Here is a 13,737-nt window from a genome sequence, read left to right as displayed (position 1 = left end):
AGAAAGATTTGTGTCCCAGTTATAATAGGGATATATGTATATATCTTCTGGTTTCTTTGAACTTTTGTCCAAAAGTATAACCCAAGTTATCATTTTTATACATTCTATTGTTACTCTTAATTCCCATCTGGACCCAGAGCCAGATCTTATGACCAGAGGCTATAGTAACAGATCTAATCTTAAAATCTCATTTCCCTGCCAGCCAGACATGAGTGGCTCATGCCACTAAGTATATTCTATTCAGGAGGTTGATATCTGAAGAACTGTGTTTCAAGGCCAGCCCAGGCCACATATATAGCATGATCCTGTCTCAAAAGCAAAACTTGTATGTTCAATTTTTTAAATTATGTATATCAACTGGGGGAACAGCCCAAATACACACTGGCTAAAAGCATTAATAAACAAAGCATGATATATCCATATAATGGAATATTATTTAGAAATAAGCTACTATTATATATTACAACATAAATCTTTAAAAGTTGGTTTAAGTAAAAGAAAGTATACACAATGGCAATTTCTTGTATGATTATATGAAATGTCCAGAATAGGGCAAATCCATGGAGACAAAGTAGTACTTCGCAGGGCTGGGTGGGAAGAACAGCTATAGTATTCTTTTGGAAGATCATGAAAACACTTTGGAATTAGTTGTACAAACTTGTGAATATGCTGAATAAAAACCTGCACCTGCACCATATGCATTAAAAGGCTAAATTTTTACAGCTGTACTATAGTTACTTGGGAAGCAGAGATAGGGGATGGATAACAATTCAAGTCCAGCCCTGGGTAAAAGCTCATAGGACCCCATTGTAACCAATACCTGGGTGCAGTGAGGCATATCTGTCATTTTAGCTATACAAGAAGCATAAATAGGATCTCTGTCCCAGTGAGGCATAAGACTGTACAAAACCTATCCAAAAAATAACTACAGCCAATAGGGCTGGAAGCATGAGTCAACTGGTAGACAATTTCTGCCTAGCAACTGGAAGGTCCTGAGCTCAAATCCTATTAGTGTCAAAAATATTTTTTTAAAGGCTGGATTTTATGGTATGTGGATTATACTCCATTTATAAAGCTAATAAACACTTGTTGCCAACTATGAAAAGTTTAAAAAATGATATGATGCCCATATTGTTGTGACAATAGAGAAAAACACATACATTGCTTTGAGTTTCTTGTTAGAGGCAATTCAGCATCATGTATTAAAAATACTTTAATATTTTATCCTAAGGGACTCATTATATGCTATGTACAAAGAGAGGTGGACCCATTGCAACAATGAGATGTACAAGTCGTTATGTCAAAAAACGAACTTTACACTCCACATAGAGCTCTCTTATGACCCAGCAATCCCACTTTTGGGCATTTACCCTAATGTTTACAAAAAAGACCACACTAAAGCTACCAGCACGACTGTGTTTATCGCAGCATTATTTACCATAGCTAAGATATGGAACCAACCCAGATGCCCCTCAGTAGATGAATAGATCAAGAAAATGTGGTATATATACACAATGGAATTCTATGCCTCCATCAGAAAGAATGACATTCCCCATTTGCTAGGAAATGGAAAGGCTTGGAAAAAATTATATTAAGTGAAGTAAGCCAGGCCCAAAGAAACATAGGTCCCATGGTTTCCCTTATTTGCAATATCTAGTATATGCATGAGTCAAGCAGAAAAGGTCAGATAAGGTGATGTTAGGGAAATGAACCCTAAGATATGTATTCAAATGTTTTTTTTTTCTTTCATGTGATTGTTTCTAACACATTTATAAGATTATTTCTTTGTTGCTTTGTATGTCCCTCCCCCCACAGTATAACCCCTGCTTTCACTGTATTTGATGTTGGTATAATTTGTGGAGGGGAAGGGGAAAAACAAATCCTTTAACTAGGGATACAGGTGGACCCATTGCAACAATGAGATGTACAAGTCATTATGTGGAAAACAAACTTTACAACTTTGGGCGGGGAGGATTGGGGGCGGGGGGCAAGTGAAGGACCGAAAGGGATGGGAAGGAGAAACAAAGGAGGAGGCTACAATGCTTGATAAGAAATGTACTCATTATTTTGCCCATGTAATTATAACCCCTCTGTACAGTATTTTACAATAAAAAAAAACGAACTTTACAACTTTGGTGTGTGTGTGGGGGGGGGAAATATGGGTGAGGGGCGGGATATGGGAAGGGATAGGAAGGGGAAACAAAGGAGGAAGCAACAATGCTTGATAAAAAATGTCCTCATTATCTTGCCCATGTAAATATAACTCCTCTGTATGGTATTTTCATAATAAAAAATGTTTTAAAAGATGTTCTTCATAGATTTATTTGTAACATGGACATTGCATATATGTAAAAAGATGTTTTTCATTTATAACATGAAAAGTCACAATCTTTGCTTCAGAACCACCATTTAATGCTAACTTATATGTATATAACATATATATGTCAGATAAACATTACCCTTTCTCAAGCAATCTCTAAGGATATTTTCTGCCAAATCAGGGAGATAGACCAAGTAAGAAAACTCTCTCTCTCTTCTCTCTCTCTCTCTCTCTCTCTCTCTCTCTCTCTCTCTCTCTCTCTCTCTCTCTCTCTCTCACACACACACACACACACACACACACACACACACACACACACACACACGAGATAAGAAACTAGAATTAACATAGGTGAGAGGACTCTGTAGGATGTTGGTGAAGTAAGATGCCAGGATGAGAATAGGCTAAGGACCACTTGTCCAAGACAGTCAAGTGATAAACACAAAGAGGCCTCTCATTGCTTAGTCCTCACCTCTGTACAAACTTTTTTTAAGCCTTATGAGATGTTTGTTGTACTAAAAGAGAAGTCAACAAATACAACAAAAATAAAACACAGTTCCAAGAAAAAGGAACCATAGTAACCCAAGACAAAAGCAGAATTTCAGTGAGGACTGCAGTGAGAAGACCCTGGCTATAGTTTTGCTGCAGTCGGGGAGTGGCAGGGGGGACAATTAACACCAATTAGGAGAAAAATGGAGATGTCTGGAAAGGTTTTTGTGTGGGGAGGAAGGGGAATGGAGTTGCTATATTATGCTGTGGATCTGATGGTATACAAATTTTACAAAGTGACTACATGAAAGCATAGAATTAGCTGTTGTAGCAATGAAAATTAAGAAAAGGCACTTGTTAAAGAAAAACAAGACAGGAGGTATGGATCATTGCTGGACACCAGCCTAGCAAGTACAAGAGCCTGAGTTCAAATCCTAGAACTAAAAAGAAATAAAAAAGAAGAAAGATAATAATGATCATTAAAATATACAAAAATACCCAGAATATTTCCATTTTTCCATAATGGAAACCCTGATATAGGTCTAACAAGATTAGGGAGCCGGGTGATGGTGGCTCACACCTGTAATCCTAGCTACTAAGGAGGCTGAGATCTGAGGATCACAGTTCAAAGCCAGCCTGGGAGAAAAGTCTGTGAGACTCTTGACTCCAATTAACTATTAGAAAATCGGAAGTGGCCCTGTGGCTCAAGCAGTAGGGTGCTCGCCTTGAGCTGAAGAGCACAAGGACAGCACCCAAGCTCAAGCCCCAAGACCAACCAAAAAAAAAAAATAGGGTAATACTTTTTTTTTTTGGTCAGTCGTGGGCCTTGAACTAGGGTAATACTAAGAAAATGGAAACAAATGGAGATAAAGGTAAGAAATGAAAGCTTTTTGAGTGGGGGGAGGGGGGGGGGGAGGATGGGAAGGGATGGGAAGCGGAAACAAAGGAGGAGCCTACAATGCTTAATAAGAAATGTACTCATTATCTTGCCCATGTAATTGTACCCCCTCTGTACAGTATTTTCACAATAAAAAAAAGAAATAAAAGGAAAAAAAGAAATGAAAGCTTTATATCTAGCAAGTTAATAGAAAAAAATATTGTCAATAACATTATACACTAGGAATATAAAATTAAGTAAATTCCAAAAAAATAATAGATCTAAAGTTCCCTCTAGAAGGGAGTAGATAAAAGGAGAATATGTGAGGATGAGTACCCTTTATGATAACAGCTTTCTATTTCTATGCTGACTTAGAAAATTATATACATGTATCATTTTTATAAGAATTAATTTTAAGATGTGTCAATGGCTCACACCTATTGTGGTTCAAAATCAGCCAGGGAAGAAAACATTCTGTTTCCAATTAACCAGCAAAAAGAGGATCTGGAGTTGTTAGAGCACCAGCCATGAGCGACCCAGACAAGCAAGCCAGAAGCCTCTGAGTTTAATTCCTGGTACTAAAATAAATGGTTAGTTCTTTAAATGAATGGTTTGGTGGAGCTTTACTAAAGCTAAGCTGTCAAATTCAAATTCTTGCTTTTTGGTACACAAGAGCATTCCAACAACTCTGAAATAAACTATAGAATTATCTTGAGAGATGCTGAACTAACATTTTATAGAATCAAAGAACGATGGTTTTGCCTAGAGTGGATCATAAGCTGGAATGGTGCACATTACACAGAAAGGGCCTGTAGAGAAACTCTTTAAGAAAAGATTGTGAAATCCAACTAGAATTTTATATTTTGCAGGGCTTTGACTGTAACACTTAAATACCCATCCAAGACATACCCATCCGTAGCAACTCCACAGTGTTTCCTGCATGAATATTAAAAGCATTTTCTAGAACTGAAGGTGTGGCTCAAGTGGTAAGCAATAGCTCAAGGACCTGAGTTCAAGCACCAGTACACACGCGTGTATACATACACACACACACACACACACACACACACACACACACAGAGCATTTTCCTAATGTGATGGATTTATAGTCAAGGTAAGAATTTGTTTTATCTGAAATGCATTCTATTCTGATTCACCAACAACACATATTCACCAATATCAGCCATGTATCTGGTCCCAATATGAGACCTTAGAAAATGAGATTCCTACAACAACTCATAGAACTGTCACCAATAGCCCATCTAACTAACCCTCCTTCAAAGACAAGTGTTTCTTCAGCCTGGGAATGGGGACCCCAGGAGATAGCCACACCTCCCTGGTCCCCAGACCAGGAAGTCCAGGAAACTCTACTTTTACCATGATGAATGTGAAGGATGCACAAATGATAAAACGATGCTTACTGCAGGGAAACTAAAATTTGTTTGTGAAGGCGCTCCGCTAAAAGAGGCAGCATTAAATGTAAAGCATTTCCTGTGACTTGGATTTCTTAAAAAAAAAATTGGCTGCCTTATCGTTTTCTTAGTCACTTTTTCTCTAGGCTTACTGGAGGCGTAGTCTCTCCTAGCAACCTCCCATCTGCTGGAAAACAGAACCGGGAAAGAGGAGCCTGGTGACACATCCCTCACTGGATTTAAATACTAGGGGATAGGAAGTGCATAAAACCTATTAATGCCCTCTTCAGACTAATGAAACGAACGTGACTGAGAGGCAAGAACAGCTGTCATCGGATGTTTCTAGTAACAAGGAGTGCCAACCACTGTCACTCCTAATTGTCTGGCAACAGTCTTGCCCCTTAGCTCTCTTTCGCTGCGGCACATATCCTCATCAAAGATGCATCTAATGACTCCTCTCCCCTCCGCTCCCAGCCCCTCTCCCCGTGCCCCCAGCTCAAAACACTGTTGGGGGTTAGGATGTAGCTTTGTGGTACAGTGTTTGCCAAATATGTGTGAGGCCTGAGTTTCCATCACCAACACGGTTGTGGAAGAGACACTGGAGAACAACCTTTGAGTTTCCTATGTCCCTGCTAAGTGCATAGCTATGGTATTTCAGAACGTTCGTGTCCTGTTTTAAAGCAAAACTAGCTCCTTTCCTTTTCTTTTTCCTGTGCCTTCCTTTTCCTTTTCTGTCTTTCTTTTGCTTTCTAGCTGGCAAGCGCAAAATTCTTTGGGATGGGAGAATTCTCAGAAGCTGGCATGATGGTCCTGGGTAACTTTAGCCTTTACAATGGCCAACCAAAGCAAACATCTATCTATGCTCTACCAGTAAACAGCCACTGGATGAGGTGCCCAGAGGACAGCATCGGGGGTTGTAGCCACGACTGGAAGAGAATCTGCTCGATTGGGGGTCTAGACGCGGGGAAGGTGGAGAACAAGAATCATGTGTGTTCCTCGAATGTACAACCCACATTTGAGTGACAAACGACAAGGACAACCTACAAAAACAACCAACGGGAAATCCACTGGAATCCATCTCCCTCTCAGTGTTTGTTTTGCAGCTGTTGTTATTGTTTTCAACTAACTTTGGGAACTCAGCGCCACCTCGTCTCCATTTTGGCTGTTCATACCCTTCCCGCCCTCTTCGGTGCCTCCGCTAGCTGTCGGCTAAGGATGGACGATCCCTTCAACCCCTCCACGGTGCCGCCTGCGCCCAACCTCTCCGTACCCATTTTGCTGAGCTGGGGTCTCAACTTGACTTCGGGACAGGGAGTCCTGACCCCGGGACCGCAGCTATTACCGCCCGGGCACCGGGTCCATCTGGTGTTCCTGGGGATCATCCTGGTGGCGGCAGTGGCCGGCAACATCACGGTGCTGTGCCGCCTATGTGGCGGCCGCGGGTCCTGGGCAGGGCCGAAGCGGCGCAAGATGGACTTCCTGCTGGTGCATCTGGCCGTGGCCGATCTGTACGCGTGCGGTGGCACGGCGCTCTCGCAACTGGCCTGGGAACTGTTGGGCGAGCCGAGCCCGACTGCAGGCGACCTGGCCTGCCGCCTGGCGCAGCTGCTGCGGGCCTCCGGCCGGGGGGCCTCCGCCCACTTCGTGGCGCTCATCGCCCTCGAGCGCCAGCGCGCCGTGCGCCGGCCGCTGGGGCCGCCGATGTCCACGCGCGCCCTCGCCGCCTTGGGCTGGCTGCTGGCGCTGCTGCTGGCGCTGCCTCCGACCTTCGTGGTGCGCGGCGACTCGCCATCGCCGCCGCCACCCTCGCTCGCCGCGTCCCCCGCCGCCCGCGCCTGGCCGGGGGAACGTCGCTGCCGTGGCATCTTCGCGCCTCTGCCGCGTTGGCACCTGCAGGTCTACGCGCTGTACGAAGTGCTCGTAGGCTTCGCGGCGCCCGTCGCGGTCCTGGGCGTCGCTGGCAGCCACCTGTTGCGTGCCTGGTGGCAGCGCCGGCCCCTGGCACCCCCGGCTGCAGCTCCCGGCTCAGCCAGTCCGGCCCGCCCAGCCTCTGCGCCCAGCGCGCTGCCCCGCGCCAAGGTGCAGAGCCTGAAAATGAGCCTGGTGCTGGCTCTGCTGTTCGTGGGCTGCGAGCTGCCCTACTTCGCCACCCGCTTGGTGGCCGCGTGGTCGTACGGCCCCACTCGAGACTGGGAGGGAGAGGGCCTGGAGGTGGCTGTGCGCGTAGTCGGGGTGTGCAACAGCGCCCTCAATCCTTTCGTCTACCTCTACTTCCAGGCGGGCGACGGCCGGCTCTGCAGGCGGCTGCGAAGGCATCTGGCCTGTGTGTGTGGCGCGCGGGAGGGAGTCCCCGAGGACAGCGGAGGGATCGGGGACCACCAGGTACTCCACCGCCACCGCTGGCCCCATCCCCATTACCACCACGCTCGGCGGGATCAGGGAAACCAGGGCTGCTTGCGCCCACCACCGCCTCCTCCCAGACCGCTGCCCTGCTCTTGCGAAAGCGCCTTCTAGATACTTCCTCGGCTCCGGGAGGTCTTCTGTCCCGGAGGCTCAGACTCCAAAGCTACACGTGGACGGCGCCCAGCCATTTACAGAACAGGCAGCAAGGTCTCTAGGAGACAGCAACGGTGACCCCTTTCTCCTACTGTACTTCCTAATAATGTTTACATGTTCCTAGATTTCCCATTTATGTTCTTCCCTCCAGTTCCTCTCGCCTTCTCATTTGGAGATGAAAGGAGACCCTGGGGAAGTCCCCCCCCTAAAAAAAAACTTACATAGTTATTATTTTTGCAGTTGTGTTTCACACTTCCCTTGTGTTGTGAGTAAAACCACTTATTTTAGCTAAATTGACAAACCTGTTATTTGCTTTGTTGTATCATCTGCTGGTAGTTCTCTTGAATTGTGCTTAAATCAGATTGTGTACTTTGGGGACCAGAAATCTTGCTGTTCCTACCAAGAGGAAAATCTCTCAGATAGCTCTATCTGGGAGACAGACTAGGAGCTGTACCCAGTAATAGTGTCAGAAATGTAATCCGAGTGCCACTTCAGTGTCACATGATTTGTAAAATAAAAAAAAATCTCACTGAACAATCAAGACTTTAAAAAAAAAAAGCTTGGTGATGTGTTTTCTCTCGGAGGAAAATCAGTGTGGCTTTTATTTCCAGTCTAGCTTCCATGTCAACAGAAGCTGAGACTGTGGGAGAGGAACATAAAGACTCCCCTTAGTGCCTTTCAGACATGGCTGACTGAATTCTATAGGAAAAAAAAATTCCTTTGTTCAGACTAGCTTCTAAATTTTGGTGTCCACATAGAGTAGTGTAGTGTCCAAATGGAGCTTGTCAGTGAAGGTCTTGACCAAACCAGAGAAGAGATGACCTGTGCTTGTGCATATGGACAGTGTTCACTGCCCCTGAGGGAGTGTTAAGGCGTTGTGCAGGTAAAGGGAAGCTGAAATGACTGAATACTGCCTGTGTCCATGAAACTCTTGCTAAAAAAATCAATTCAATGTCTATCAGTGTGGATTGCTGAAAACAAAGAAACAAATTTGATTCATGACTTCCTCTTAACTGTCCTTGGTTCTAGAGGAAATAATATATCCAGGTGCTTAGCCATGACCTTCACGTAAGAGCCCACAAAGATGCGAATGGTTCATAAACAAATACAAGGGAAAGATTCAGAAAGAGGAAATGATTGGTTGAAGCTAATTTATAGAGCTAGCATTTTCTGAAGACTATTTTTTCCACTAATACATTCCCTAACACATCCAACAACACCGGACACATAGTAGGCACTCAATACATAATTGTTGCATATTTCATCAAGTAAGGTATAAGAGGGATAAAGGTAGAAGAACAGAAATCTTCATTTATTGTGACTTACGTGCCTCTAGTATATGTATATATATATATAGTATATATATATATATATACATATACTAGAGGCACGTATATATATATATATATATACATATATACACTATATATATAGTGTATATATATATATATATATATATTTCTTGTATGGTCACCAGTTTGGCTCACAGCAGGCAGAAGGGACTCAGCTTTTTCTGGGGTTGGCTTGATCTTTTCCAGACAGGCTGACCCATATAGCAGATAGCTGCCAAGAGATAGGGGAGATAAATACAGCCAGTGGAAGGAGATGTATTCATTCCACCTGCTCAATCCAACAATGACAAAAGACATGGCTAAGGTCTTCACCCAGCAAGAATGTATCTTTGCATCAGCTCTCCATGAATTTGACAACATCTCCTCACCCTCTTTCCATCAGATGGATCTCACAATGACACCAAAAGAAAGCTGCAATGGGTAGGAGAGATAATGCTACAGGCCTGCTCTGGCCAACAGGTTTTTACACCTGGAGGCTGTTTCCCAGTGTCCTCCAGGTGATCTAGATAGGGGGAGGCTGCCATTTTCCAACATGAGGACATAAGTTCTTCTTTCTAAACAGATTTGACTGGATGTTTGATTCTTAACCTTTACTGTGTTTACTCTAGCTACATGACAGTCCATGACAATCTGTTTAAATTGACCATGTATATATTTCTTACCAGCCTCTGGGTCTCACTAGTCTAGTAAAAAATGATTTAACCAGAAAGCCCTGCACTTCTACACAGGCTTCTTACTAAGTCAAACCCTCTTTCATGCTGCCTAGGAATGGGCCTCTCTTATAGAACACAGGTTGCAAAATCAGGTCTTGTAAACCACTTTCCTTCCTCCAGAAACTTTTGTTTGTTCATTTAGAAGTAGTACTGGGATTTGAACTCAGGGCCTTGTGCTTGTTATGCAGCTACTCTACTACTTGAACCATGTCTCCAGCTCTTTTTGCTCTAGTTATTTTTCAATCTTGTGTTTTTCCTGAAGTCTCAGACATCAATTCGGCTAATTAGGCTTCATGCATAGCTAGAATAACAGATGCATGCTACCACACTCAGCTTATTGATAGAGAACGTGTTTAAGCTTTTTGCCTGGACTGGCCTTGAACCAACAACTCCTCTATGGGTTACAGACATGTACCACCATGCCAACCTCCTTAGAATTTTGACAATGAATGTTACTAAGTTATAGGTTTTCCTCCCTCTCTTTTTTGCCTCCTACCTTGAAGAAGATGTTATGTTTATATAATACCTGAAGTAGGTCACCCAAATAGAATAGAAGTATGTTCATAAGCCCAAATCTATCATTATTTTAATATTCATTAATATACATTTGCTACTTACTTTGTGTTGGGTGATATGCTATGCACTAGAAGTGGTAAGATGAATAAAACTCATTTCCCACTTCCAGGCAATATAGTCAGATATGGGAAACAGTGTGACAACTACACTGAAGTGTCAGGTACATTAGTAGGGGGTCCACTCAGGAGGTGCTGAGAGCACTGTAAAGGAGCATCTGACAACCTTGGGAAACTTGGCAGTGAACTCAACAAAACAGGCTCAGTCTTGAAGGCTAAATTGGGAATAATCCATTAGGTAGGGAACGGTGCCAGATAATGAGAACAGCCTTTGTAAAGCGCGGAGGAGACAGAACATAGAATGCCCAAGCAATGAATAACAGTAGCTGAAATGCCTAGCATTAGAGTATCAGTGTGTCCTCACATGATGGAACATGATCCCAACACCATCCATCCTGTATCTAGTGAGCAAAGGTCTATGACCCAGACTAAGAAAGCAAATAATAATAATAACCTTTGAAAAAACTTAATCAGAGTTGTAGTATGATCAAATCTGAGTTGTGAAAAGGTGGTGTGAATGGCAAGGACCAAGAAATTGGAAAGGCAGAACTGCCTAGAGGCAGAGATCAAGACGGAAGCTCAGAGAAACTTCAAAGTATAACTTGTAATGTTGTACCATTTAGAATGCTCTCAAGTGAAATAATACATTCCAGTCAGCTGAAGTAGATTTTTTCTTCTGTCTTCAGTTGAGAGAACCCTGGCAGAAAGTGGATTCTACTGGCCTAAGTTTTTTTTTTTTTTAAATCCCATATATCAGAAGTCTACTGGTAAGGATGATCCAGGTTTAGTTAGTTGTTTAGTTGGTTAATTAAGTAGCTCAATTTCACAATACAAGACTGCAATGATTAATTTACCTGTTGACCTCAACTGCTAAACTGATGCCTAGATAGGTGTAAAATGTTTATTTGTGAGTGTGCCTTTCAGGATATTTCCAGAACAGGTTAACCTTTGGGCCCCTAACCAATGATGTTAGATATCATCAAATTTGTGAGGGCAAGGCCAAATAGAACAGGGAATTATTATCCCATCTTGAATTGAGATATCCATCTTGCCCCTGCCCTTGAACAGTAGTAGAGTTCCTATTTCTGAGTGTGTAGATCATAGGACTTACTTAGTAGCACTTGCATAACCATGCCTGATTCTCAGGCCTTTGCACTTGCACTGAATGACACCAAAGCTTTCTTGGTTACCCAGCTTTCACACAATGTATTGTGGGATGTCTCACCCTCCATAAGCCGATGAGCCAATACCCATAATATATTATATATACATAATGTGTAATATATAACATATATTTATATGTGTGTAATATACACACATATATGTGTGCAATATATGCAATCTATGTTATATATATATATATATATTATTGGTTATGTTTCTATGGAGAACACTGATGTATTCTATGGAATACTGTAACTGTTTTTCATCTTTCTATTTTACCATCCTGAACCATGGACTTGACCCTGAAGGTGACAAAATGACTGCTGCAGTTCCAGGAATTACATTCAAACATAACCATGACCATAAAAAAGACTTTTTCTTTTTCATCTCCTTATAAGTATGAAGAAATATTCCTCAGAAGCCCCCAGCAGACAGTACTACCTGGCTTATCAGCAGAACAATATCATATGTCTGTGTGCATCATTGCAAGGAAAATGAGGCCATCATGTTTAGCTAGAACAAGGGAATGAGGAGATGAATTATATGAAGTAGAGGGGGAAAAAGCCAGTCTCTTTACCTTTAAGTATATGCATAAGTATTAAGGTGATTGCTTTTTATTAATTGTAGCTGTTTACTAGCTACAACTTTTAAAACTTCTCTCCAGCTGTGTTGGAAATGTTTAATACCAACTAAGGAAATTATTTTAAAATCCTATTAAGCTGACTGTTCCCTAGGTTTCATAAACTATTTAGTTATATACAATTTATATTGAAATATTTCTTTCCTATAAGTAAAGAAGTTCCTCTAATTTTAATTAAATTTGAAATCTTAAGGAGGATCTAAGTGATGCTGTTACCATCCATGGAAACCCTGTAGGTTAATAAAGTTGAAACATTCCTTGAAATGGCCATCTTGTGTTGACCCCAGGAATCTGCATTCCTCTATACAGACAAGAGATTTAATTGTGTTGCAATGAAGGAGAATTTGCCTTTCAGATTTAGATACTTGGTAGAAACAGTATGGTATTCTCATCACACAACAAAAGTAAATATTACCTTAAGACTATCTCTCTTTTCTTTCTTTCCTTCTTTCCTTTCCCTCTTTCCTTCTTTCTGTTCTTTCTCCCTTTTTTCTGTTCTCCCTTTTTTCTTTCTTTCTTTCTTTTCCTTCCTTCCTTTCTTCCTCCCCCCCTCTTCATTAGCCTAATCCCAACAACATAATTCTATCCCTTTCACCACCAAGTCTTGCATAGGATGATCATTCAATCAGCTAAAGTCAGTGAAAGTACACAGAAGGATTGGGTGGGCATAAAGGAAAGAAGCTCTTCATCTGTTAGGAGTGCCAGGAGAGCAGCACATCCCCATTAATACATTCCTCCTCATTCTTCCTCCCTCTTTCCCTTCCTCCTTTCCTTCTTCTCTGTAAATGAGGGAGGGAGCATGTTCTCACCCCAGTGGATGCAAGTGGGTGGGCTGGAGGGAACTGGTAAGGAACAATATTCCAGGGCTTATTTAGAAAAGGGAACTCCATCTTTAGGAAAGAGAAAATTGAGATAGGTATGATGGTATCTCAAGTTTAGAAGGGTTGGGGAGTCTGAATCACTTCAATGTCTGGCCCATCATGATGTTTCCTTAATATTTTAGTAAAATATCTATGGAATTTCTTGGTATAATTCTAACAGGTATTAGAAAACAGATATTGTATTCAAGAGGCTTGATTCCTCCTGGATCATCAAGATTCCTTTTGCAGGAATTTAAAGGAGAACTATTATTCCCTAGATGGTAAGTAATTCAGGAGCAGTTAACTTAATGCTGTGATAAAAACCATTTTTAGTGTCATACTTATGGTGCTGAAGAAACAGATTATAGATTACATTTATAATATGAAGTATAAAAAGAAAAATAACTGAGCTATAAATGACTGAAAAGTTCCATGAAGATTATAATAATAATAATAACAGAAATTATTGGTTTTCCAAAAGGGTCATATTAATTAATAAGTAATCTTAATTTTATGAGTTGTTAAGTACAATGAGGAAGTTGCCATTTTAAAAAGCTTATTATTTAAGTTCTATTATTGCCATCACTACTGTTTTAACTATTTAAGAACCAGTGCTTTTTGTTCTAAATAACAAAGAACATTGGAATTGATATATTATAAAATCAGATTGTGTTATGTTACTGGTTTGTGGGGGGGGGGGGAGGGTCTCAGTCATGGTGCCT

The 13,737-nt window shown here is 41.8% G+C and overlaps 1 protein-coding gene across 1 annotated transcript; it reads left to right on the top strand.

Annotated features, from left to right (window-relative positions):
• Positions 1 to 6,313: 6,313 nt before the first annotated feature.
• Gpr150 (G protein-coupled receptor 150) lies at positions 6,314 to 7,614 on the top strand. The gene has a single exon (XM_042691100.1). It carries the CDS (start codon positions 6,314 to 6,316, stop codon positions 7,610 to 7,612), a length of 1,299 nt encoding a protein of 432 aa, XP_042547034.1. The 3' UTR covers positions 7,613 to 7,614.
• The last annotated feature ends 6,123 nt before the right edge of the window (positions 7,615 to 13,737 follow it).

This window comes from Dipodomys spectabilis, unplaced genomic scaffold (genome assembly GCF_019054845.1).
Source record: "Dipodomys spectabilis isolate Male_0828 unplaced genomic scaffold, ASM1905484v1 ptg000140l, whole genome shotgun sequence".
NCBI lineage: Eukaryota > Metazoa > Chordata > Mammalia > Rodentia > Heteromyidae > Dipodomys > Dipodomys spectabilis.
The sequence above is the reverse complement of the archived record's forward strand: the minus strand, read 5'-3'. Positions and strand labels throughout refer to the sequence as shown.